Genomic DNA, 26,298 nt, shown 5'->3' with positions numbered 1-26,298 from the left:
CCCTAGAAAGAACTCCTGATGAAAAGCTACAGTGTATCATTCTGAGCTTTCCCATGATTTACAAATATATAGCATCAGTATGTCATGATACCATATCATTGCATGTCATCTAGCACAATGCCTGGCACACAATAGGGTCTCTAAAGTAGTTATTGAATAAAATAATAAATATTGAAAAATAAAGGATAACTTTTCGGAAATGAATTGAGATACAGTGTTTCACCCTTCAATCTCTCTGTTTATTTTGAACGTTTGAGATTTTTCATTTTAGCACATAAGATTTTATACTATAAAGAAATTAGGGTTTATTTAAGAATTCCTCAGGTGATAAATAGTCAGGTTATTCGAGCTGTTACATCAAGTGATATTCTCATATAGACATGCTGTCATGCGTCATATAGTTGTGTTGTCCTATGTCATGCATTGTCATATAGCTGGGTTGTCATGCAGTGTTGCCACATATGTTGCCATGTCACATGTCATATATGTCATGTTATATTGTCAGCGTTATGTCACATTGTCATTGTTATATGATGTGGTCATGCTGTCATAGTCGTGTCATGTATTGCTATAGTCATGTGATGTCACATGTCATAAGTCGTGTTGTCATGTGACATGTATTGTCATATAGTTGTGTTACAATATAGTCATGTTGTCACATGTCACCATATGGTCGTATTACTGTATGTCGTGTATTGTCATGTCGTGTCCTACAGTCATCTTGTTCTTGTTAGGTTGTCTCACGTCACGTGCTTGGGTGAGTGAGTGCCTGTCATCTGATCCTCGCAGAGGGTCCATTCCCATGCACAGCGGTGTTTGGTTTCGTGGTGTGACGGGTCCGACCTTGCGCTCCGCCTCCTATTCCAGGGTGGTTTCGCCTGCAGCGGTTCCTGATAAGGAGAGATTCTCAGTCAGAGCCCAGGACACATCTGCGGCTGCGGCTGCGTGGAGACTCAGCGGGAAGGCTGACATGGTGTTCTCCCCCCCACCCCCCATTGGTCACTGTCCCAGTTGGAGGATGGCAGAGGGGGACGCAGGAAGCAGCAGATGAGTATAGTTCACCGCAGCCCAATGCTGCCCTCCATCCCGTCACCCCTCCCACGTGCCAGCTCCAAACCCTGCCTGTGCCCCTCGCCCACCTGCCCCACCTGCAATGCCCACAGCAGTGCCTCCCACGCAGCGCCCGTGCCGCGGGGCAGCCGTCTCAGAGCGGAGCGCACTGTGCTTCCTGAGAAGGAGCACGGATGCTTTCCACCTTCACATGGGATTTGGGGAGTCTCAGGAAAGGGGTGTCCTAGCGTCAGTGATCTTGAAGTTGGCAGGAGTTCTGGGGTGTTGCCGTGTCCGCCGCTGCTCTGGTGGGGCCCCCTGGAGAGCTGGAAGGCTCCCTCCTTCAGCTGCACCCAAGCCCCAGTGGGTCACAGGGGTGCCACGGGGGCTGTCACCATGCTCTGCAGGAGGGAGGGACAGAAGGGCTGGGTGTGCCGGTTAAAGCACATGCCGCTGAAAGCCGCCTTCTAAAAATACGTGCATGAATTTAGAGCAGCCTCCATGGATAAAATGTTTTATGGATTTTCAGCGGAGACGCAGCCGTTCCTCTTCCCCGGAAGATTAAAAGAGGTTACATTCCTTATGCCAGTGAGAGGGCAGGCTGGGCCCTCACTGTGTGCTGGGAGCGTGGGAATGACCTGGCCCCCTGGGGCTGCGTCTCCTGCGGGTGTGGGTCACAGGCTCTGTGATCGGCAGGCCCGTTCCGGTCCGCTGTCATCAGCGTGAGTGCTTGGAGTCTTCCGGTTCAGGTGACACTGCGCTAATGACAGTCAGGTCTCAGAGTACCCAGCTGAATTTCCTGCTACACTGTGGATTCTTTTCAATGGCCGTAGCTCAGGGAAGTAGTGAAAGGAGCAGACCCACCTGCTGGTAACGGAATCCCACCGTGCATGGGGTGGGGCCGTGGGGGGCGGGGCCGCGAAGCGGGGGCGGGGCCGTGGGCGGGGGCCGCGAGGTGGGGCGGGGCCGTGGGCGGGGGCGGGGCCGTGGGCGGGGCTGCGAGGCGGGGGCGGGGCCATGGGCTGTGCCGCGAGGTGGCGTGGGGCCATGGGCGGGGCTGCGAGGCGGGGGCGGGGCCATGGGCGGGGCCGCGAATTGGGGGCAGGGGCATGGGCGGGGCTGCAAGGTGGGGCGGAGCCACGGGTGGGGCTGCGAGGCGGGGGCGGGGCCGTGGGCGGGGCTGCGAGGTGGGGGCGGGGCCATGGGCGGGGCAGGGCGGGGGCTCTGGCAGAAAAGCAGGACGGGTCCGGATCCGGCAGAGCCCCGGCTCACAGCCAGGCTCCGCCATGTAGACACTTGGTGTCACTCGCTACCAGAAGCAGGTCAGCTGCCCTCCTTACATGGGCCTAGATGGGGAAACCTAGGCTCCGAAGGGCCCACTGAAAACCCTACCTGAATGGCCTCCTCACAATGAGCCTCACACACCTGTGACACGTGTGACAGTTACTTTGATATGACACCGTGATGAAGTGAAGTGCCATCAGCTGCCCAGTGTCTCCCAGTGGTCTCAAGTGTCACATCAGAGACTTAGAAAAGAAGGAGCCTACCACTGGGCTGGCTGCTGGCTCACTGTCCCTCACAGGTGTCACTGGACTGGCCGACCTAATGGCCCGCCTTCATCCCTCGCAGCCCCAGCGAGTGCTCTTGTCGCACCTACTCCCTCCCTCCGTCTCCATGGCCATGTTGGTTAAGGTGCCGCTTTGGGGCCGGCAGCTGTTGTTCTCTGGGGGGAAGTGAGCGCCTGACACGATATCCCTGTTACCTCTCAGGAGCCATGAGCCACGCCCCAGCTTGCCCTGTGGCCCTCCTTGCTATGGCACCTCTCCTTCTTCCCAGGCACCATCCTGGCAAACGTGGCCTCCGTGTCGCCCGCCCCCGGCCGGGTTGCATCCAGTTGGGCACCTCACAGTCTAGCCGGCCACTGGCATCTCCTTGTCGCTGCTGCTGCTTCTTGCAGAAACCCTCCCGGCAGCCATCTTCATACTCTGCTGCCATGACCTCTCGTTCGCTCTCTGCACCGAGCAGGGGCGGCCTCCTGTGTTGCTATTCATGTGAGCTAGGCCTGTGCTGCCGTGTGACTGGGGTTCGAGACACTCTTACTGCGTCAGAGGGCATTTTGGTGACGTGAGCTCTCCGTGTGTGTTACGTGAAGGCATGTCACAGTGTTGGGTGACAAGCAGGGACCCGCCGCTCACCACAGCTCAGGCTCGCACCTTGGCACAGGCACTGCCCGCTGCTTCCACTGCCTTTGTCCCACTGCCACTGTGGGACCTGTGCACGTCAGACAGCCACCGGATCCCTGGGGCAAGACAAGTCATACACCCACATTCACGGGCTATGCTCAGTGCACCTCGTTACCTGCTGGTGAAGTCCCCAGCCTTGGGGAGAGCCAGCTGCTTTCTGAGCTAAGGGTCATAGGGTAGAGCGGGACCAGGCTAGACCCAGAGCGCGGCTGGCCAGGCTCTCACTGAGACAGGGAGAGACCCCTCGAGTGGACACGATCAGGGAGGGGGAAGTAAGTGTCATCATGCTGAGGCCAGCAGGCCACCATCAACATGAGTCACTGGTCTGCACTTGAGCTGTTATTTCAGGCTGTATTTCTTATGGTGAAGGCCACTGATGTCTGAGATGGTGACCCGTGTAAGTGAGGGGACAAGACTTGGACCCCACGTGCTTTCCAGCCAGAGCGCTCACTGTGCACAGGCCACGCGGGCACCGGGAGCCCCACGTGCCCCTGGAGGGGAGCCCCACCGCTCAGGGTGCGTGTGCCCCAAAGAGCCACAGCCCCACCACCTCTAAGAATTCCCTATCCAGCGAGAGGATGGACCTTTAGGGGAATGCTGTGTCACACTGCAGCATAGTCACAGGTTGGTGGCTTTATGTCCTGGGCTTAGAACACAGAGTGGCAGCTCTTCCTCATGACCTGGCTAGAAATTACCTTTGAGAGGATGTGCCCTAGATGTCCTAATGGTTGAACATGCAGTGGTGGTACCTGAAGGCTTGCGCTCCAGGGGTCGATACGCCACTGGCTGAATTGTCACCTTTCTCTGAACAAGCTCCAGTTTCCAGACTTGAAGTCCCTTAAGGGACCGAGTGCTGAGCTGGGCTCTTCTGCCGTTACTGCCTTTGAACTTGGGGTAATTTTCACCTATAACCTGTGATGGAGGTCAAATCTACTGGGGCAAGTCCTGTCATTGGGGGTCACTTTGGATGCAAATTCAGGTTGCTGTTACAGGAGTGGTGAAAAACCAGTTTCTGATTCATGACCCAAGTAAACTGCCCCGTGTTGAATGTTGGTCCTCCTGGGGGGCGGGGAGGGTGGTTGTGGCCTACGGTGGGGCTGGGGGTGAAGTCCAGTCTCCACAGTCTCCTCCAAGCCCTGAGGCTGACCCCCTCCCCTGTCCTGTCCTCAGCTGCTTGGTGTGCTCAATGGTGATCGGGCAGACACCTCTGTCTTCCCTGCGCACGAGGTGCCTCCCTGAAGCACTGGGAAGATTGTGGTCTCTGCTCTACCTTGTCACCGTGAAAAGAGCCTGGGTCAGGGCACATGTGGCCTCAGACAGGTCCCTTGACGTGGTCAGTTCAGTGGCCTCGCGCGCAGTGTGAACAGCAAGAGGATTTCATCCACCTGGAGTGTGACCGTGTGCAGTGTGGAGTGACGCCTGTGCCCTGAAACTAGGAGTCTTCATTAAAGACGTTGTGTGGGCTCCCTGGCGCTGGGACCCCTCGGAGTGCGGCCTGGGAATGCGCATGATGCCTTTCAACTGTCGTCGGGGGTGACTCTGGCAGCCTTTATGTTTTGTTCAGGGCCAGCAGACCCACCTGGAGCCGAGAACTCCTCCAGCTCTGGTTTCTGAGTAGGCCCTCAGGGCTTGGCTTCTGGTTTCAACAGCCTGTGCTTTTATGATTCTGTGGCTTCTTGTCAGGAGCCTCTGGCCAGCAGCTCCTCGTAAGACAGGAAGCGTCTCTTTCAGGTTTCTGGCAGACAAGTGTGCCACTGTCCTGCACTGTCCTGCAGTGCCACAGGACTGCACTGCTGCTGTTCCGCCTGTGGGTCCTGGGGGCCCATCCTCCCTGAGGAGGGACGCAGTAGGTTCCATGTCTCTGCCTCCCTCCCTCCCCACCGACACCACTGTGTCCCCTGCAGCCCAGACACTAGTGCAGTGCCTGGCCTCTGACACACAGGCCAAACTGATGGACACACCCCTGAACCCCAGCGAGAGGCCCCCACCCAGACCCTCGGCAAGGGCACGGAACGCTTCCTGGTCAGCTCTGCACAGCGGCTGTGGGACACGCTTCACACCTGGCCTGCTGCCGTGTTGCAGGGACCTCAGGCCTGAGGCCTGTCTGCGTGTTGGCCACATGTTGCTCGTGGCTTCAGAAAAGAGGGAAGCCCTGTGTGCCTGGCCCCACCTTTCAAGTGACTTATATTTGGACTTACAGAGTCACCAGTGATTTGGCTCTGGGCTCAGCACTTTGTGTGCCAAAGGCAGATGTTCCATCCGTCCTGCTTTGCACTCAGAGCAGAAGTGGCCAAGCCTCAGCCACGGTGGCCTGGCCTTTGTCCCCTCCTGCCTCCACCCACTGAGGGGAAGGGAGCAGCAGGCCCGAGGTCTGTCCCCCAGGTGTAAATTGTCCTGTCTCCTAGAAGTTGGGACACTTCAGTCAGGTTTAGTTCTGAAGAACAATTTTATCTTCTCTTACACTCTGTCGGACCCCCTTCCCACGCCCGTCCTGCTATACACACGTGAGTTGAGCCTCGGGTGTGGGCTTTCCCCTGTCCCTCTGCCTGTCTTTCCCCACCCCCAGCATCTGGTTCCAAGCCACCATGGGACGGGCCTGAAGAATGGCAAACGCGCTGCTGCTGTCCACCTCAAATCTAGTGTTGGCTCCTAATTTTGGTCCCCCCCAAATCTCAGGTCCTCTCATGAAGCTCAGGTTCCTGTCCAACTGCCCTGTGGTATTGTCCCTGCCTCGTCTGCCCTGAATCCTCTCCCCAGCCTGTCCTCCAGCCGTTCCCCGTTTCTCACCTGCTTCTCTGCCTTTGTCCAGGCCTGTCCCTTGACTTGGGTTCTTTCAGCCCATGTTTCTGTCTGTGGGAGACCCTGCTGTTCTTCAAGCTCTGCTCAGATGCCATGTCTTCTGTGAGCCCTTTGCTGCCCCTGGACAGGAGTGGGTGCTGGCCCCCGGGAGCCGGCGTGGAAGGAGCCAGCCCTTGGCACTCACCCCTCCTGTCCCTACATGCAGATGTCATTGTCCCCATTGTAGAGCTGAGGGGGTGAGTCATTTGCCCAAAGTCACTCAGAAAAACGGACAGTGGCTGAGGTCAGCCTGGCCCCAAGGCGGCTCCTTCCCCCAGGACGCGTGCACGGTGCGTGCCCAGTCCCACGGTGCGTGACGTGTAAACGCCGGTCTGTTCCGGGCCTCCCGATGAGGACGCAGGCAGCACCTGCAGGGTTAGTGACCGCACAGAAATGAAAGGCGTGCGTTGGCCCAGTCGTTTGTGCCGGCCGCGAGCGGGAGCAGCTGTAAGGCCGGTTTAGGCGTTAACATGACGGGGTAACACGCACCGCTCTGACTTCATCAGTCGGTGTGTGCTGAGCGCGCACAGGAGGAAACCGTGTCACGTGCGTACATGTGGCATCGCCGCGGCACAAACCTGCGATGCGGAACCAGTCGCCAGCGGCAGTTCTCGGAGTAAAGTTAGTGCAGGCGTGAGGTGGGGGCGCCTTGGCTCGGCCACGAGTGGGGGTGGGGGTGGGGGTGGGGGGGGCGCCGCGGGCGGGGCTGCGGGCCGCGCAGTAACCGCCTGTCTGTCTCTCTCCGCAGAGTCCCAGTGCGCGCTGTGCGGGGAGCCGGAAGGTGAGTGTGCGGGTCGGAGCCACCGGCGGGGCGCGGGGCGCGGGGCGCGGGGCGCGCGCGGAACCTCCTCGGGGTGTTTGGTGGAAAAGCCAGTCAAGTGGGCAGCGCAGAGCGTGGCCCAGAGAGTTCCGCCCGGAGGGAAGCTGATGTCCGCGCCGCGACCAAGCGCCTTTGCTGTGTCGGGTGTAGAGGTGGCGGTGGCTTTCCCCAGGCGACAGGCGTCAGCGTCGGGCCGTTGGGCGTGCTTGTCAGCCCGGTGCCGGGAGCCTCCGCGTGGGAATGCGGGCGTCGGCCGCGCTGCTCCACCTCCGAGTACACGGTCTGTTAAGTGGGCTCCGAAACGGGGGAAGCCAAAACTGATGTCACATTTTGAGGACAGAATAAGAAAGGATGAAGGAAAGGTGGTGAACAGCTGCTGCATGCGTGGGGACTCTGAATTCACCAGTTGTGCCCTTGTTGTCTGCTCTCAGCAGATACAGGCGGAATGGCTAGAAACCGAACAGCCTGAGGGAGCTGGGGAGACAGCCCGGCCGGGCCTGCCCCGCGTGGGGACCCGTGGTGCTGGCGGGGTGGGTGTGGTGCTCCGCAAGCCTCCCCACACTCGCTGCGAACGTCTCCTCCACCCACGGAAATGCCATGAAAACCCGGTGTCTCCAGTGTTTGCATACTTGACGTATTATGACAGTTTTCAGAATTCTTCCTGCATGGTTTAGGAACATGAGGCACAGAACCAGCCCTGGTCTCGTCAGTGACAGGCTCCGAGTCTTCAGCTTTGCTGCCATGTGAAACAGGAGACCTGGGACCCTGGTATCTCCAGGGCCAAAGGCAGTGCTCTCAGGTGGTCTCAGGTGTGGTTCCGCCGCCGGGCGAGCTAAGTGCCGTGGCCGACTGAGACTTCACCCACGGGTGCCATCCTGCAGGCACTGGGGGACTTCATTATTTCTTGTCATCATGACTGTTGGTTGTCATCCCTACACAGGGAGCGTGCGTGTCCTGCTCTGTCTTTGTGTTTAATTCTGTCATCCCTACAACACCCACATACACGCACACAACACACAGCACACACACACGTGCACACTGCTGGGGGAAGTTCCCATGCGCTGCGTACACTGGAGAAACCGCGGCTCGCCCGCAAGGCAGCATGTGTTCTCGTCTGTTGTTTCTGTGAACATACACGTTCCCTGGGATGGCTGCATGGGCTGTGTGGAGAGGGCTTTGCTGTTTGCTGTCATAAGAGCAGCTTTAGGTCCCAACAAGTCAGCTCACTCATGTCGGGAGCTGAGGCTGAGTCAGGCTGGAGAGTTCCCTCGGGGGTCCTCGCTCAGTGGACATCACAGCAGTGGCGTCGACCGTGGAGTGGCCCCAGGCTGACCCTGATGGCCACCCAGCCTCCCCCAGCACCCGTGCCCAAGCGTCTTGGCCACAGGTCCAGAGCCCGTGCGCCCAGCACCTTCAGATGGCTGAGCAGAGCCAGCCCATTCTGGCCAGGGCCGGGCGTGCTTTCCCCGGCAGCCTGCTCTGGCACCGCGTCCTCGTCACACAGATTGTCAGCCGTAACCACAGTGTTAAAGTGTCGTGAGAAGAGGGAAGACACGTTTGTTATTGCCCTGGGGGCAGATACAAGGATTATGTAGAGTGAGACCGAGTCGACTCCATGGAAAACGGAGGCCAGCTGTCAGCATAGGACACCCTGAGGGCTGGCCCGGTCGGGCAGGGGCAGGTGACCGTCCAGGGAAGGCGGACATGGGCCGATGGCGTCTTAGCTGCCGCCTGCCCCTCCCCGTCTCCGCTCTGCTGTGCATCTCTGAAGCAATTTGGCAGTTCAGATAGCAGGTGGAGTCACTCCAAAGCAGAGAGGGAGGCAAGGCATGATTTGATGGCATGGTCTCAGCTGTGCTGTGTTTTTTGAAAAGCACTATCATATGAATATTCATACATTTTTAAATAATTTAAGTAATTAGTCTAAGTGAGAGCTGGCTGGGCGCAGTGAGTAGAATCTGAAATCAGCTTTTTTGTTCAGTAATTTTTTCGGCAGCTTCTATCAGTTAACTCATAAACACCTTCGTACAGAAAGGATCAGAGCCAGAGGCTGGAAAGAGAATGTTCGAGATCCGGACGCCTGGTGTTCGTGACATCCAGAAGGTTAAGGCATCAACTCATTTCGCTTCTCTCCTCCTTGTCAGGAAGCTGTTGGCAGTCTTTCACTGCTCGGCCAGTGAAGTGGGCACCCCCATTTGCATTTTAATGATTACTTCTCTGGGAGAGAGGTGCAGACTGAGTAATTAGCATCGTCTCAGATGATAGTATCTGTCAAGCCAGTGAGACTGGGAACAAAGTTTACAGGATACTAGAAACCTCTGATTCTGCAATGATGGGTCCCTGTAATTCTGTGGCCTGTTTTTCATAGAACTAAAAATTTTAATTGTATATAAAACCTAGATCACAGTTTCAATATGCAAATACATGGCAAGGTTTCTGAAATCTGGACGACTGCTTTTATGGGGTGAAATGTTTAATGGGGTGTATTGATTAGTATCTTTTTTCCTATTCAGAATATGCAGACAATTCAACTCTGAATCTTGACAGGGGAGCAGGAAAGTGGAGGAGGCTTTTAGTGAATCAGCTTTATTGTGCCGTCTGAAAGCATAGAGTGACGATAGTGTTTCACTAGCTGGGCACCTAATCCCCCAAAAATAAAAAAATAAAAAAACAAGTTTAAATTTTACTAACAACAGTCTTATTTGTTAAAATAATTTGCTATAATAATATAAGAAGACTGTTTCAATTTGTATCATTTTCCTAGTGGTTCCTGTTACTTTCTAGATATTGGCAATAACTGGATATTATATGGCAAGAAGACCATTTTGTTACTCTATCTTGACATTTCAAGTACTCCTAAGGGTTTTGTATGATGCAACCCATCAATTTTGTATAGGAAAATAATTTGAGAGTATATGATCCATTTCAAGCCGTACTGACAGATACATGATGCCACCTGCTTTTTAACAAGACCACGGGGACAGTTATGGACATTGGGTAGGACCACACGTGTCAATTCATGGATTTGTCTGTTTACATTTCTGTGATTCAGTCTGCCCTCCTGGCAAATAGATTTTCTGGTGTGGGAACACAGGTGCTGGTGCGTGGCCGGGTGAGAACTTATTCAAAATCTACGACAGAGCGATAACAATGTCTTGGATGTGTTATTTAACCCTATTAAAAGTAAGAAGTAAAATATACTATTACGATATAAATTTGGCACAAAAGGGATATGCTATAAAATGTGGGGACATGTTAGCATGAAAGAGTTTTTAGTGAAGGAGGCCTCAGGATTGTAGCTTCAAAACGGTGGACGTTTGTGGTGACATGAATGTGCACTGGGATTGGGAAGCGTTACTTGTAGAAATCCCATCTCAGAAGCAAAATAGAGGTTTTTAAAAAAATTTTAACATATGAGATGTTCTTTCTAAACCTTTTTTTTTTTTAACTCTGACACAAATTGCGTTGTGTTGTTGGGGCGTTGGACATACACACACAGACTGACAGACTGATAGACAGAAGAAGCCTGGGTTTCTGCCTGTCCCCTTCCCACCTCAAGGAAAGACAGTGGAGGTTCTTTGCTGTGTTAGTAGCAAGTGTTCTTGATGTTTAAATGCAAATATTCACGATTTCCCCACAGACCCTAAACAGGGAAATTTCATACTGTTTTGTGCCAGTGAATATGTATCACCTGCGATCGAAAGGTCTCGTCACACTGAGAAAAAATAAGGTTGCTTTTTGGAAACTGAGCGTCAAAGGGTTTCGAAAGAAACATTTCTGCCCCCTCCCAGCCCCTTTCCATGCCGGTCCCTGGAAAGGGAGGCTGTCTTCTTTCCAAGTACAACTGCTACCCCCCTCATTTTGAGAGAGTACCTTTTAAATTGTATGCTTTGGATAAAATGCAGTTTACTGATTTCCGTTCTCAGACGGTTAGTGGAATGTAACTAGTATTTGTTACATTGCCAACATGTACCACCACTCTAGACAAAATTAGTGTTGCTTAGGGACTAAGGAATTCAACTGATTTTTGAGAGAAGACAGAGCTCCGCTCCAGCCATCTGTCTGCTATATCCTAAAAATGGCTAGTGTTTTACTGGAAATTGGAGTGTCTGGGGTAAGAGAGGGATACTCTCCCCCTAACAGTTTGTGACGCAGGACATCAGAAAGCATGGAAGGCTGAGCTGATGAGGCATCTCCACCCCACCCCCCCACCACAAACTTACAAACTCGCTGTGTGATATGTATCAGAATTTGTTTTCAGTGCTCAGTTGAGCTTCAGTGAAAGAAAGGGAAGCCCCTGGGTCCCGAGAATTAAGAAAGAATGATAACTGGAAGGCTAGCATACGTCAAAACTGCCATAGCCCCTGAGAAACAACACCCAGGAGGGATGTTGGGATTGGGAAGAGCTGTAACACTCAGGCAGGTGAGACGTGCAGTTGCCATCGCGAGGCGTGGGGGGAGATGCCCCTGGAATGAAGCCTGAATCTCAGTAGGTTTCCCTGTCTGTAGAAAACACTGGCCCAAAGAAGTCCAAAGAAAGCCTATCACACTTCCAGGGTCCTGGGTGGATGTAAACTTGCAACAAGAAGCACACACTGGGGTGTGGGTGTGCGATCTGAGTCTCCACTACTTGTGTGCTGCTGAAGGGCCACATGGTGAAATCAGAGTGAACATTGTTCCAGCTCAGTTATGATTCTGTTGGAACCCAAGGGCTATGGCAGAATCAAAATCACAAATTATCTTTGACAACACAGATTCATGTGACTCCTCCACTAGATACCCCAGCCCCGTAGAAAAACATACAATAAAATACTACAGCCCATATGAAGAAACTTCAAGGGGGTGAGGAGACATGACAGAAGAATGAGCAACAAAAGTGCTAGGCGTGACAGACTGTAACAGACTATAGATATTGGGTATGTTTGAAATTATTAAGTAGATTTCCAAAAGAAAAAGGGACCAGAATAAAAGAAATATCTAGTATGAAAAAAGACATTAAAAAACAAACAATAGCTAGAAACAAGAAATGTCATTTAAATTCACTGCTGTGTCTATATGTTATAAAGTGGATTAGACAGAGATGAAAAGAGAATGACCAAACTAGAAAATAGATGTAAGAATATTACCTAGAATTCCCATGAAAACATAAAGGGTGATTTGAAACAGGAATTAAGATGCATGAAAGATGGCTTCTCTGGATTAAATGAGAAATTAAAGGGCATAAAGAAAACACAAGAGGCATTACTCAAATAAAGGCTGCAATTTTTCCAGAACTGATGAACTTTCTTGTGCCTACTTGGTCTAAAGACTCCCGATACTGAAACCAAATAAATAAAAACACATCCATGTGTTGTAAAGTGAAACTTCATAATATAAAAATAATCTTAAATATCTCCATGGGAATGAACCGATTACTCCCAGTGCAGTGGTTTCCAGGAGGCTTGTGGTCATCCAAATAGATGCTGGTGGCTTTGGAATGGAACCTAAAAGTTGCTGAGAAAATGAAGGGAGTAAGGACACCACCACACGGTGTGGGGTGGGATAAAGAGGGGAGGCTCAGAAAACCCAAGATGCATGACAGAAATGACAAGTATTTTTACAGATAAAGTCATTATTTAATGATAAAAGGATGCTTTCTAAGGAGCTAAAACAATCATCTACCTTAGAATAGACTCAAAATATTCAAAGAAAGAAGAAGGGGAAGGAGAAGGAGAAGGAGAAGGAGGTTACAAGGAGAAACTAAAATCTAAACTTCTGTTGAGAGGCTCCCTGGTCCAGCACACAGGCTCTCGCTGGAGGAGCTGGTCATCGTGAGAGCACGAGAGTTGTCAGAACGTCCCTGGCCGCAGTGTCCCTGTAAACACGCTGCCACCCCCCACCCCCCGCCGTTCTTGCCCAGTTCACAGTGGTTAATATTTTGCATGACCTCAGTCCTTTTATACTTGTGGCTTAAGTGGCATTTCAGCAAGTGCGTGCCCAAACGATTCGTGCTGTTACTGGAAGTATTTGCACAGACTAGGACCCTCTTGGTTTCAAGAGGAGCACAGATTCACATGGACCACTCCCTTGGGGGGGCCTCTCTGCTCTCCCTTCCTGGGGTCCCCAAAGCTCAGAGAACACAGTTTCCCATCACCCCAGGCTTCCTAGTAGTTGTACCTGTAGTTCTGAAGCACAGGTCCGATTCTGTCACTCCCTTCCTCAAATGGTGTCAAGGTCCCTCGTCTGTGGCTGAATTCCCCACTCAGAATCTCCTAAGCTTTCCGGAACCTGCCTTCCCAACCCCATTTAGCCACTTGTAAGGGGTCCCCTCCACGCGCTGCTCACCACATACTGATTGATGGTCCCTGAGTGCACTCGGCTGGGGAGGGTTTACGTGATGTGAGGGACAGAGGAGGAGGAGTGCTGCGTGGGGATAGTGAGTGTGCTTGTGTGTGCGTGTGCGTGTGCGTGATGAGCATAGAGAAAAGCATCGACAGTACACAGCATGGTTTGCTTTCACTGTCTCAGCAGAGGTGAGGGTTTGCATGGCTGGGGGAGAGGAGAAGTGATGCTTTGTATTAACAAAGGCAGAGTCTGGGGAATGCCTGCGGGGCTGGCCCGCTGTCTGCCTGGTGGGACCGTGTCCTCCCCATCAGGAGCCACACGCCCCTGGGGCTGAGGTCCACGCCCACCCGTGACCATGCCTCGGGCTGCCCTCCACTCTCCCTGCTCTGCAGAAGCCTGCTGCCACCCGGGCCACGCACTGGTTTGGTATGTCCACACTTGGAGCCCAGGGACCGTGTCACTTGCACCGTTACCTTCCACTGCGCCCGCAGAGCTCTTTGCACCTCTGTCCTGTCCTTTCCAGTCAAATGCGTAAAGATGACCATCGGCTCTCTGGTCTTGTTACCAACAAAGGCAGTTTTGTTAGCTTCGCCTGGAGTCAGGGGTGAAGCCACAGCTGTCGAGTATGATGACAGCGAGTGGAGATGGGCTGAATGGCGTGTACCACTGGTGTCGGAGACGGTCACAGCTGTGCAGTGCGCTGTAAGATGCACACGTTTCTATACTTTCAGATTACGCAGTATCTGAGATCCAAGCATTCAGCTGGCGTCGAAACAATTTCACCTCACTAATTTGCTCGAGGAATCAGTAAATTTTTCACTTTTCGTCACCAAGTAATTTAAGTATCAGGGTTCAGGTTCGTGGTTTAGACACGCGTCTTATGTTGCTGAAGTCGTGCGTGTTGCCGCATTTGGAGCATGTCGGGGACACAGACAGGCACACCCGCCCTGGACTTGGAGGGTGACGAGGAGCCAGATCAGAGCCCCTCTTAGCGGCTCGCGCAGGCCCTTTGAAACCCTGAAAACATGGCTCAGGAGGGAGATGTCACGGGAGGCCGGCGACCGCCCTCACCTTCCGTGGTCCGGTGGTGTCACCGCTTTGCAAGCCAGAACTTTGTTCTGAAGGTGACAAGCATCCGCGCCGTCCCACGGCGCGCGCGAAACCCACAGCCTGAGTGTCCTCGGGTCGCCTGCTGACAGTGCCGTCCCCCAGGCCCCCGTCTGATCTCCTGGGGCCCCAGGAGCGCAGGGAACGCGGTGTCTCCGCGAGGTCGCCTTCGCGCAGCGTGGACGTGCCTTCCTGCGTCTCCCACTCGGCACTTGAGCTGTGCGTGGGGTTCCGGGAGCGCCGCCGACGGGCCTGGACCTGGGAAGACGCAGGCGCCTGCCCGCGGGGGTGTGGTGAGCCCTGCCCCCCAGTCTGGCGCGTGGGGACAGAGCAGGGACACGAGGGACAGCCCGGAGAAACCGGGGCGCCGCGCGCCGCCCGCCGCCTTGCGCGCCCCCCCTTTGTGGCCGCAGGTCACCAGCCCCCGCGTCCCGTGGCACCTCCGTCCTGGGCGTCCACGCGGGCTTCGCGGTGTTCCGGCCCGGGAGGAGCTCAGCCCGGGTCCACGCTTCTCGGAGAACGTGCGTGAGGGGCCGCCCCTCGTGGGCCGAGCATCCGTCACTGGGGTCAGGGTGGAGGTGACCGGACCCGGGGACACCAGTGACCCCCCTGTAATGCCTGCTCTGCTCAGGCGTGTTTGTGGCTAACTGGGCTGGGTTTCAGGCACCACTGGTCTTGTGAAGGGGCCCACGGAGGTGAGGGACCCTCGCTCTGAAGTCCCGAGTGACCAACGGCCCGTGGTCACAGCTGGCTTGTCGCTGTTCCCTCCGACCCGCAGCGCTGTGAGTGGCAAACGATGGAGTTTTCACAGCCTTTTCCTTTGTAGAACCACCTTGGAAGCAACACCCTCCCGCGCAGAATTAGTGCGTGGGCACCCCGCGCGCGACCACGTGGCCCGAAGGAAGCAGGAACGCGCGTGGGAATTTGCGGGGCTGCGCGGCCGTGCGGTGTTGGGCGGAGTGGTCACATGCCGGGCGTGGGGTGCAGTGGAGGCGTCGGCAGTGACGAGAACGAGTGAACGGTGGCTCCTGGCGGCCACAGGGGCTGTTCCTGGGGGGCAGTTGCTTGTCCGGATGGATGTGGTCAGCTGGTTCAGAAGGGGGCCCGCGCCCCCCAAGTACTTGTGGGCCCTGGTGCCAGGCCATCGGGTGTGTAGTGTGGGGCGGGGGAGCTCCTCGGACTGCGCCCGTGGGAGACTTCAGTTGTCACCCACCTGCCACGTCCTCGCTTGGGACATGTAAGGCACACGTTGCCGGACGCCTCAGCCGATGGAGTCACCTCCCTCTCACCAGCCCTGGGCCTCAGAGCCACATGCAGGCAGGACTCCTGGTGACCTGAGTTCCTCTCTCTCCTCAGCTTCCTGACAAAAGAGGATGAAAAGCTGTGCTCACTGTAAGTTTACGGGAAAGGGTCGAAGTACCTAACTGTCACTGTAGGGCTTGTGGAACTCTGTTTGAACTAAAAAGGGAAAAATACATGAAATTCCATATAAAATAAGAAACTTCGGAGAGCTCTCTAAGGACTAGAATAAAATAGGTTTTTTGTTAAAAATCAGTGCTATTCTTTGTGCACATGTTCATTTGCCATACGTGTTTTATTTGTCCAAACGCTTTATCTAGACCTTACTACAAAGACTACAGCCATGCAGTACAACTGGGGAGCGTGGGACAGAGCGTCCCTTTATGATTCTTTATAATAAAACCAAGCTATACATATTCTAGTCGTTTAATGAATATTTCCAATTTTCACACAGGCACCTCATAGCCTTTCCTCAGTATTATGAGTTCATTCTCTACACAACACATAAGCCCCGGCCGCCCGACACCCCGCGCTCTCCATGCACCTTCTGCTCCGTGTTCACGGGCTTCTTACTTTGAACTCTGATTAACAGCTAGACACCACATGGCTCTTGAAATGTTGTGTCTCCTTTTAACAAATTCTACAAAAAAAGCTTTATAAACTTACTCTCTGCGTTTCCACTTCCCTGTGAACTGTGAACTCTATTTCACACCATCAAATACGCTTCGAGACACCACTTTAGTGGTCATGTGTTATTCTGTTGTGCTGCTCCACTGTGATTTATTGGCTTAATCCCCTTTTAATGGAATTTTAAGCTGTTTCTAATCTTTTTGCTAATATAAATTATACATTCATGAATATATTCATTGGTTTATCTGTGCACTCCTTTATGATTATTCCTTAGGGTAGATTCTAGAACCCAGAAATCCAGTTGTTAATTCAAAGTGTGGTGACTTCATTAATGGATTTTAGAACACAGGAGTGACCTGTAACCCAGGCTTTGTGCTGTCCTGAAGGGATGACACAGCCCTATAAGTAGAGCCACCTGCCACCTGCTGGGAAGCTTGTGACTTGGTTGTGATTGTCTGGCAGAGATGCAGACAGCCGGTGTCCCTGGGCGGTCCCAGCACCGGATGCAGACAGGAGCACAGCAGGGAAGGGGTGTCTGTCGGGAGAAAGCCGCCTGCAAGCACTTGATGAATGAGAAGCATCCGGCGATGGGCGGGGAGGGGTGCCCAGGGACGGCCACTCCGAGCAGGAGGCAGCAGGTTACAGAAATGATTAGAAAAGAGGTGATTCTGCCCGCATGCTACCAGGCACATGAACAGAGTGGGGGCCTTCCCGGGGACAGGAAGCAGTAGCGCTAGCTCAGGGGGTCGTGTTGGGTCAGTGGCGAGCCCGCGAGCCGCTGCCCTTGCTGCTCTGCCACAAGGACAAGGCCCTTGTGGGTGTCATGTCCCCGAGCTGCTGGGCATGTGACGTGCGTGACAGAGAAGTGGGCAGGTCCTGGGAATCGTCACAACTCACAATGAAAAACCTCTTGAGTTTCAGTTAATTTACCACAGTTCTGGTAAACTGGGGGTTGGGAGGAAGGTAGATAGGGGTGGGAGGTAGCAATCTGCTGAGAAAACAAATGAACGTTTATTCTTAATCTGCCTGAGTCAGTAGTTGTCTTTCATGGTCTCTTCCAGTCCACCACGCAGCAGACACGCTCTTTCTGTTTTCCACTCATGCTGAGAAGGACCAGCACTGGGGCAGCGACAGGGGCTGGGACCCAGGGGCTCCTGGACGTGAGGGGCTGTGTTCCCTTCTTTCTCTGCCACCACGGAGCTGGACAACCTTGGACATACCACCAATCCTCAGGGTTCCAGTTTATTTAATACAAGAGTCAAAAGAAAGGCTACGTACTTTCTCCAATCTCTTCAGTCCTGCGTCCAGGCATTAGGATAGAATTTTAAGGCACGAATGATCCTTGGCCCTACGAGCCTCAACTCCTTCCACGTTAGATGTCGTCTGTATCGTCTGGAGCACAGCTGATACTCAGTTACTTTTCTTGTTGTTGGCTGAAGGAATAAATGCCAGGAAGAATAAATAAATTCCAGTACAATTAAATCCTTATGCTAACTGAAAAATACCTTGATACCATTTCATTTGCTTATTGCAGCTGTCAGTAATGCGATGAATCTTTAAGATCCAGGCTTTAATAAGGATGATATATTTCTTTAGTCAAATCATAGGGTTATTGAAGAAAAGAGATACCCACATAGCTGATTGTATTTGGGGATAAAATACCTTCCTCTGTACTCTCTCCCTGATTGCTGTAACCATCCCATCTGTATTTTGTTCATATGCAGTTACAACATTTGGTAAACAACCATGTGATGACGATACCATGACACTGAGAGGCTTACAGCTAGAAGAAACCTGCAGTCTTTCATTCTATGAAAACATGAGTACTTGTCAGTCTTCTCTGGGGAGGAGACTATAGGAAATATTTGTGCAGAGATGTCCCCTTATGTGTAACCCCCCCATGACTGTTACACGTAAGGGATTTCTTCCATTTCAGACTGAAAGAATAGAATATTCACAATGAGTGAACCTTTTTTCACCTCAGGGAATCTATTTTAACTGCATAAATTTGCAAAGCAAGCAGCAGAAGATAAACAAGTGGGACTCCATCAAACTAAAAAGCTTCTGCACAAAAAAGGAAACCATCAACCAAATGAAAAGATGACCCACTGAAAAGGGAGAAAATACTTGCAAATCATGTATCTGATATGGGGCTGATATCCAAGATGTATAAAGAAGTCATACAAGTGTATAGCAAAAAACAACAACAAAAACATCCGAACACTCCATTTAAAAGATGGTCAGAGGAATTCAGTAGACATTTCTGCAAAGAACATACAGATGGCCAACAGACATATGAAAATACGCTCAATGTCAGTGATCATCACAGAAATGCAAATAAAAACCACAATGAGATACGACCTCCTGTCAGAATCGCCATCATCAATAAATCAACAAACAAGTGTTGGCGCGGATGTGGAGAAAAGAAATCCTTGTGCACTGTTGGGGGGATTGCAAATCGGTGCGGACACTATGGAAAACGGTACGGAGGGTCCTGAAAAAGTTAAGACGAGAGCTGCCTTATGGCCTAGCAGGTTTTCTCCTGGGTGCGAGCTGTTGGGTGTCCTCCTCTGCCTGTGGGGCACCCAGTGAGTCTCCTCAGAGGCTGTGTCCCCTGAGGCCGCCCCCTCCACGGGGGGCTGTGCTTTATTTATCTTGTGTCTTGTCCGGAATGTGTGGGGCAAGTAGGTCGGTGGTTGGTGCATGTTCCTGTGTGTCCCGGCCAGCTGGAGCCAAGGGAGGGCTGAGCAAGGAGCCTCACCAGGCTGTGGGGGAAGACCCACGTGAGCGCTGCCCCACTGCCAACTCTCTCTCTCGGTCCCATCTCTCTCCCTCTCTGTGCTTCTCTTGCACACACACACACGCACACACACACGCACACACTCCTGGTACAGACGCAGCATCCCCACCCCAGCAGGGAACACAGGCAGCTCCCTCTGGGGATGCACCTTTTACTCGTTTTCCTTTCTGCCACCTTCCTGTGCAGTTTCTCTCAGCAGGATTAATGGTATAGAACGTTTCCCTTTTTCTTTGAGTTTGGAGTTTTTCCTAAAGTAATCTACATTTCTCTGTTTCATTGCATGCTGGACTTTATTTGTGGTGTCCCCCAATTTGAACAGAAAACACTCTCACTTGCCCCCCCTAGAATTCCTCAGGAGTGAGAGACCCAGGGCCCAGCCCTGCCCCCACCCTCACTGCTACGGACAAACAGCCATTAACAGTTGGAACAGAGGACAATTGAGTGCCACGATCTCTCCAGTTCTTGAAAGTCTTTTTTTGTTGGATATTTGCGAGGCTGGGATCCCACCTGGCGGGAGGGCAGCTGGGTGGGAGGTGCCATCAGTCACCAGGCAGGGCCCTGCCTCCCCACTTCTCTGCCGTCACGTGTGGCATGCTTTACCGGTCTGTCACAGGAACTGGCTTTTTTTGGTCACATCACACTCAATTAGTGAACATTGTCTTGTTGTGGCAGAAAATGTCACTTTCCCGTCAGAATGTTGCAGAAGCCACACTGAGTCACGTTGTCCTCTGTTGTGGTGGGTGGCCGGTGACCTTGCTACTGTGTCCCTTCTCAGGAGCCGTTTTCCCGTTTCCCTGATGAGTGACCGAGACCGTTGGTGAGGAATTCTCACCTGTCTGATGCCCCGTGGGCTGGGGGATGAGTGTGCGTGCCGGCAGCCCGCACAGCCCCCAGGATGCAGAGCACTGGGCGTCCGTACTGCGCTGAGGTTTTACTTAGGACTCAACAGCTGTTTACTGTCCGTATAGATTCTTAGTACTCGGACAGCCCATTAAAGCAACGTGTGTGAGAGAATAAAAGTCAGTTTTCGTTTTGAGGCACTGGGTTTGTGGTTACTTCTTGTGCAGGAAAATGTAATTTCTACACTGAGCGTGATACTAATTGACATCTTACCATGAGATCGTGAACTTAATTCAGTCGAGAATAAATAAAAAACAAATAATCGCGGTTAATTCGGGGGACATAACTGGCTCACAGAAGTGAAGGAAATAACTGGAGGAGGCGAGTATCCGACAGGAGTCAGTGTCACCATGTCACACACACTAGAAGAGCCTGGCCGCCTGTCACCAGCCCATGTGCCCTCAGGTGTGGCAATGAGACTGGGTGCCACCTTCCCACATGCCCTTCATCCAGCTTCGTTTCTGCCCGCCAGCAGATACCACCCCAGTCACCTTGGCAGCACGTCGTAGACGCCGGGGCATACGGCAGCCTGGGCTCTTGCGTCCTTGGAGCCCACAGCCCCTAGTGGGCACGTGGGGGCCTGCTGTCCTCTGGAGGTCGCTTCCTCACCCCGAGTGCATGGCAGGCCGGCAGCGGCCACGTCAGCCAGGAAGTGACACGCGTGCCCCTCCCCGTCCACTGGTGCACATCAGTGGTTTGGCCCCGTGGAATGGAGGGAGGTGGACTGCTGCTGTGCAGCGTGCCCCCCCCATGGAGGGACGGGGCGTGAACCCCGGGGGGCGCGTGCCTATCTCTAGTGTTTAGGAATCATTTCCTCTGATCATCTCACAGACACAAAGTTGCACAAGTGTAACATAAAGGCCAAGGAGAAAGTATTCCGTAGTAATGGAAACGCAGTTTTAAGGATTAGATTCCCTTCAGCTCAACTACGAGCAGACTGGCTCACACGAGGCCATTGGCTTGGCAGGGCTGTCCCCCACGCCTGCAGCTTGTACGTTGAAATGATCCTTTTCACGTGCTGTGAGCTTCTTAGAAGAAAAGTGTTGTCTAACCCAAAACTTGGTGACTGTAAGCGGCCGTCTGTAACCCTGGGCTGCCCAGGGAAGTGGGTGAGGCCGGGTCTGAAGTGACTTCCTCGTGTGAGTAAAATGTTAAAGACAAGTCGGGGGCTGCCTCAGTGAGCTCAGGTTGCCAGGCCAGGCACTCTGCGTGCAGCCACCTGGGGATTAGGGATTTGGGGTGGGGGTCACAGCTCTGTCCACAGCAGCCTGCAAGGCCGAGACTTCCGTAATGCCTGCCCTAGTGGCCCCGGCCCACATGGGTGATGTCTGGGCTGGAAGGTAGGTCGTTAGAGGAGGAGGCGTGGGCAGGACCAGGCGTGGACTCTGCCACTCAAGTCCCCTCCCTCCAGTGGCATTTGCTGAAACACGGCTCTGCACGTATCGGATGTGTAACAGGGTTTAACTACACCTCCTCAACCAGAGCCTGGGAAACGTGGCCTCATCTCAGGCGGGGAAACACTGGGTGCACACATGGGAGTGCGTCTGTGCTGCTCGGCCTCGCTCTGCTCAATGCATGACAGACACTTGATAAACCCAAGAGTTGGTGACCAGGCGTTGTGTTTCTATAAGAGAACGACAGTCCGACTGCCACTGCCGCCCAGCACCCGGACTCTGACCTGGACACAAAAGGAAGGCCGTCACTTGTGGATAAAACAGTGTTTGCTGAGTGCCAACCACATGCCAGCCTGGTCTGGTCTGTTCTGTTCGCGCTACGCCATGGACAAGAGGGGCCCCCAGAACTGGGGAGACAGAAAATCAACAACAGCCCAGTGTGCACAGTAGGGTACAGTTTCTGTACTTTCCCCAAGTGACTTCGTCTACGTCCTGAGCTGACAGTTCCAGCCAGTGAGGTTGGGGAAATAAAACAACTGACTTTGTGACACTCAGCTCAGCTGCTCTCACGTGGCTCGGTCTTGAGAATGCTCGCCTGGACCACGCAGGTGTGTGAGAAGACCCAGCGCCCTCGCGAGACGGGCAGTGGCCCTGCTGCCCCTGCCCGTCCTCTGACTCCCGGCCACGCCGCCCCTGCAAGGACATGCAGCTTTCCAGCCCCTGCCGTGGACATGACACCTGTCCTGCTTTCTCAAGCCGGAAGGTCTCTAGTTTTTTTCCAAGCGAAGGTTCCTAACTTGGACTTGTGCTCTCACTTCTGCCTACGGACTACTCACATTGAAAAGTGTTCTCTCGAGCTTTGCTCTTGGTACAGACAAGGAAGTACCGGAAGTCAGAGGCTCTTCTGGCCCTTTGTTCTTGACAAAGCTCTCTTTCGAGGTGAAGAGCTTAGATCAGTGTCACGGCCACTTTGGAAGTCACATGCTCGATGCTCATGCTTTCTGTCTGCTTTCCTGTCACAGTGATCCCAATTCTGCCACGCGCCAGGCACCTATGCCTGACGAGGGGCAACTGTGAAATGAGTGAGGACCTTGCTGATTTCCCCCTGCACCAACAGAGAAAGAGGCCGTTGCAGGTTGTGCTGAGTACTACAGGGAAGGAAGTGATTGGCACGATGCCATGCTGTGATGTCGTCGTGCTGCCCAGCCCCTTCCCATCAGGCACACCTGGCTCTCAGCTTCCCTTGTGTGGGAGCTGGCCATGGCAGAGCCCACAGGCAGCCCTCCTGCCCAGCACCTGTGCGGGAGGAGGGGGGGGCTTCCCAAAAGCCTCACACACACGGGTAATTCGCTTTGGGTAATGATTAAATCAAGACTCCGGGGTGAATTAATAACTAGGGTGGCAGCCAGCGCGGTGGGGAGGGGAGCGGGGAGTTGGGTGTCAGGCAGCAGTTGTGCCGCGCGCAGCGAGCAGGCCCTGCAGGTCCCATTAACAGCACTACTCTGTGTGCTTCATGGTGTGCTGGCAGCACGGTCCCGTGGTACGTGTTCGCACACACGCACACACACACATGCCCACATGCACACACATGCACGTGCACATGCACACACGCACATTCCCACGTGCACACACACACATACATGCATGCACACGCACATACATGCACACACGCACACGCCCTCACACACATACATGTACACACCCATTCCCACATGCACACACACAAGCATGCACACACATGCATGCACACACACATGCCCTCACACACATACATGCACACACACACATTGCCATGTGGGCACACACACATACATGCATGCACACACGCCCTCATGCACACATATGCATGTGCACATGCCCACACATGCACACATACATGCACACATGCACATTCCCACGTGTGCACACGCACATACATGCATGCACACACATCCCCCCCACACATGCACACACACACATGCCCACGCACACACAAGAACATGGGAATTGCTTTGGAGCTGGTAGAGGGGTTTACACTTTGGTTGTGGTGACCATATTCCGGGTGTGTGCACAGCTCCAAGTCCATGGAGATTTGCACATCAGACGTGGGCAGTGTTGCGTACTCATCACAACCTCACAAAGCTTAAATGACAAATTTCAAAAGGAAACAGCTGGGTATTCTCTTCCTTGAACACGTCTCCCAGGCTCACGTGTACGTGGGTGTTGGGGGCGTGGGCGGGTGTGGTCGGGGAGGCAACAGGGCAGACAGACAGCTATGGTTTGTTGATGACGTGTCCAAAACTGTGTTAAACATTTCACAGAAGGAAGCTGTTCTGTTTGGTCACCAGACAGTCCTATAAAATTAGTCATATTGTCCCTTCTGTGGATGATGGAAGCCAAGGCCCTGACCCCCCCCCCCTGCAGCTGTGGGTCTGGGGCCCCCGTGCAGCTCTCACCACAAAGCCTGTCCTCTCCCCACCCATCCCCAGGGGCGCCCACTGCCAGGAATCTCCCAGGAAGCCAGTCTGCCCCACAGGTCACAGCTCTTTAGTACTGGCTCTCTAAAACCTCCTGACTGCAATGCTTTCAGCTCTGCCATGATTGTAGGAAACTTAGAGTAAAGCATCTGTTTTCACTGAATTCTGTCATCAAGGATGGCAGTTCCTTCGCTGGCTTTATCCCAGCCTGGGAGGATGTGCCTTTTACAGCTAAATGGCTGCTCAGCTGCTCTTGGACTCCACCTTGAGCAGGACAGAACGTCCTTGGGAGCAGAAACAGCCAATGAAATAGGAGGAGGAGGGTTACGGGGTGGCATCTTTACCCTGAGGTTTCAGGTGCAATGGGCAGTACCTGTGATACTGAAAACCAGTGTCTTACAGGACTGGTGGCCTAGATCGTGACACATTGTCTAATCCCTGGTGTTATTCCTTAGCTGTAGCAATTTATTTTTTTTTTAAATCCAACTTTTTATTAATGGAGAATCAGTAAAGATCCTCTGTCTATGCTTTTAAAATAGTCCCTCTCCCCCCACACAGATGCTTGAGAATCAGCAAGAAGCCCTAAGCAGAGAGAGTCTTGGGGACAGAGGGCTGGGGTGTCTGGCGGTGCCTCCCCACCAGATACATAAAGTACACGACCGTTAGTGTGTGTTTTAGGTGCCACTTTCCTCCCCACTCCAGCCTCTGGGCATAGGGACCGTGTTCCTTACTCACGAGGTTGATGAAGTCACATCTGGTTCTTACCATCACCGTGCGCGTTTGTCCTGTGAGGCCAGTTCTGTGGAGGCGACGCGGTATCCTCATGGCCTGGAATCGTGTGCTGCAGTAGAGAGATGGGTTTAAGGCACATTTATCTTCCTCGTAAATGGAGCCCCTCATGCACTCTTACATTTTTCTTACAGAAAAATTGCCATTTTCCCCTATGTGAGGAGAATGAGGACTCCAGAAGATGGCTTAGCCACTCTGACTTTTCCAGGTGCTGTACTTCTCAGCTTGCCAAGGTCAGGTGGTAGGAGCAGGGGAGAGAGTTTTCTGGTGCGTTTTCCAGTGCAGAGGCCATTGCAATCGTCATGAAATGTCCATTTAAGCCAAAAGAAAGGTTATATCGTTTGTCCTTGAAAGGGAACTAAAATATGTCTAGGAGCTTCTGTATTAGCCACCAGGTCCTGCCGGAAGGAGCATAGGGCTGGTGAGGGGCCGACTCACCTGCAACGTGGTTCCCTGAGCCCCAGTCCAGTGGGCCAGGTGGTGCAAACCGAGCCTCGCAGGGGAGCCCGCAGCAAAGCTATTCAGGCGGGGAGGCCTGTGCAAATGAGTGACAGGAGAGCTGCCCTGGCTCTCACGATGAAGAAAGTAGCAAATGAGATTTTAAAATGACTGATAATACACCTGCACCAAAAACAAGCAGTAAAAGCTCATAGCGGAAGGATGTCTAAGGAAAACAGCCGCAGTGAGAGTTGATTAACAACTGAGAACATTAATCCATTCCTGTTTTAAAGAAGAAAGTAGAGCAAGAAAAGGAATGAGTACAATTGTTCTTTTCATAATCCAATTAAGTAAATTTATATGACTGTACTTTGAAAATAAATAAAGTGTAAAAATACTTGTAATGGAACAGTTGAGCTTCAGGGGAGATACTGAAGCAAGGGGTGAGGGAAACGCAAGGGGGAATAACGCCGACAGCTAAGGGACATTCGCCGCATATGCATTTCGGGTCACTCGACAGACACATCAGGATTTTATGGGTCACCATTATTATTAATTAACACACACCTAATAGCCTCTGGCACTACCAGATGAGTTGAAAAGGCCCGTATCTGAAATCGTAGTTGATATGATCACATGTCATTCACTCAGAGAAGACAGATCATAGGTAATAATTACATACACATGCAGCTGAAGTAAGATAGCTGTGAGCTGGACTGTTGTAACTGAGGGTGGTTAGGTGGAGGTGTCCTGTCAGTGGGGAGACATGGCAGGTGCCCCCAGAGGTGAGCCCCAGGGCAGAGATGGCCTTCCAGCTCCTGCCAGGCCCACCCCTTGGGGGCACAGCAGGGTGGGGTTGCCTGCACTTTGGAGCCAGGTGACACTGGGTTCAAAGTATGTTCTGCCACTGCCTGCTCTGACCATGGTAAGTGAGTTAGCGACTCTGAGTTTAGTTTCCCTTTGGAAACAATGAAAATAGAATCCATCTGCTTTCCGGAGGTTTGGAAATGAGAAAAGCACATGTGAGGTCCCTGGTCCCGGCTGGCCTCAATTCTCAGGACCTGCTGTTTGTACGGTTCCCAGGAGCACTGAGCTGTGGGTCTCCAGTGCTGCCCATTTGATTTAGATCATTGTATTAATTTCACATTTTGCTGAAAATAATGAGTCCTCACAGTTTACACGAGATGTCAATCTGTCACCTAATTGTGTA

The 26,298-nt window shown here is 52.9% G+C and overlaps 1 protein-coding gene across 4 annotated transcripts in view; it reads left to right on the top strand.

Annotated features, from left to right (window-relative positions):
- The window catches only part of DLGAP2 (DLG associated protein 2), a 434,439-nt gene that overhangs the window by 232,563 nt on the left and 175,578 nt on the right, over nt 1-26,298 (top strand). For 2 of the 4 annotated variants that reach the window (XM_081045531.1, XM_081045532.1), the window contains exon 4: nt 6,880-6,912. The exons of the other annotated variants lie outside the window; for them this stretch is intronic. In XM_081045531.1, the coding sequence (XP_080901657.1) occupies nt 6,880-6,912 (33 nt within the window). The remainder of the gene's footprint in view (nt 1-6,879; nt 6,913-26,298) is intronic. 4 annotated transcript variants of the gene reach the window in all.

This window comes from Rhinolophus hipposideros, assembly GCF_964194185.1.
Source record: "Rhinolophus hipposideros genome assembly, chromosome: 4".
NCBI classification, from domain to species: Eukaryota; Metazoa; Chordata; class Mammalia; order Chiroptera; family Rhinolophidae; genus Rhinolophus; species Rhinolophus hipposideros.
This window is presented reverse-complemented; position numbering and strand designations above follow the sequence as displayed.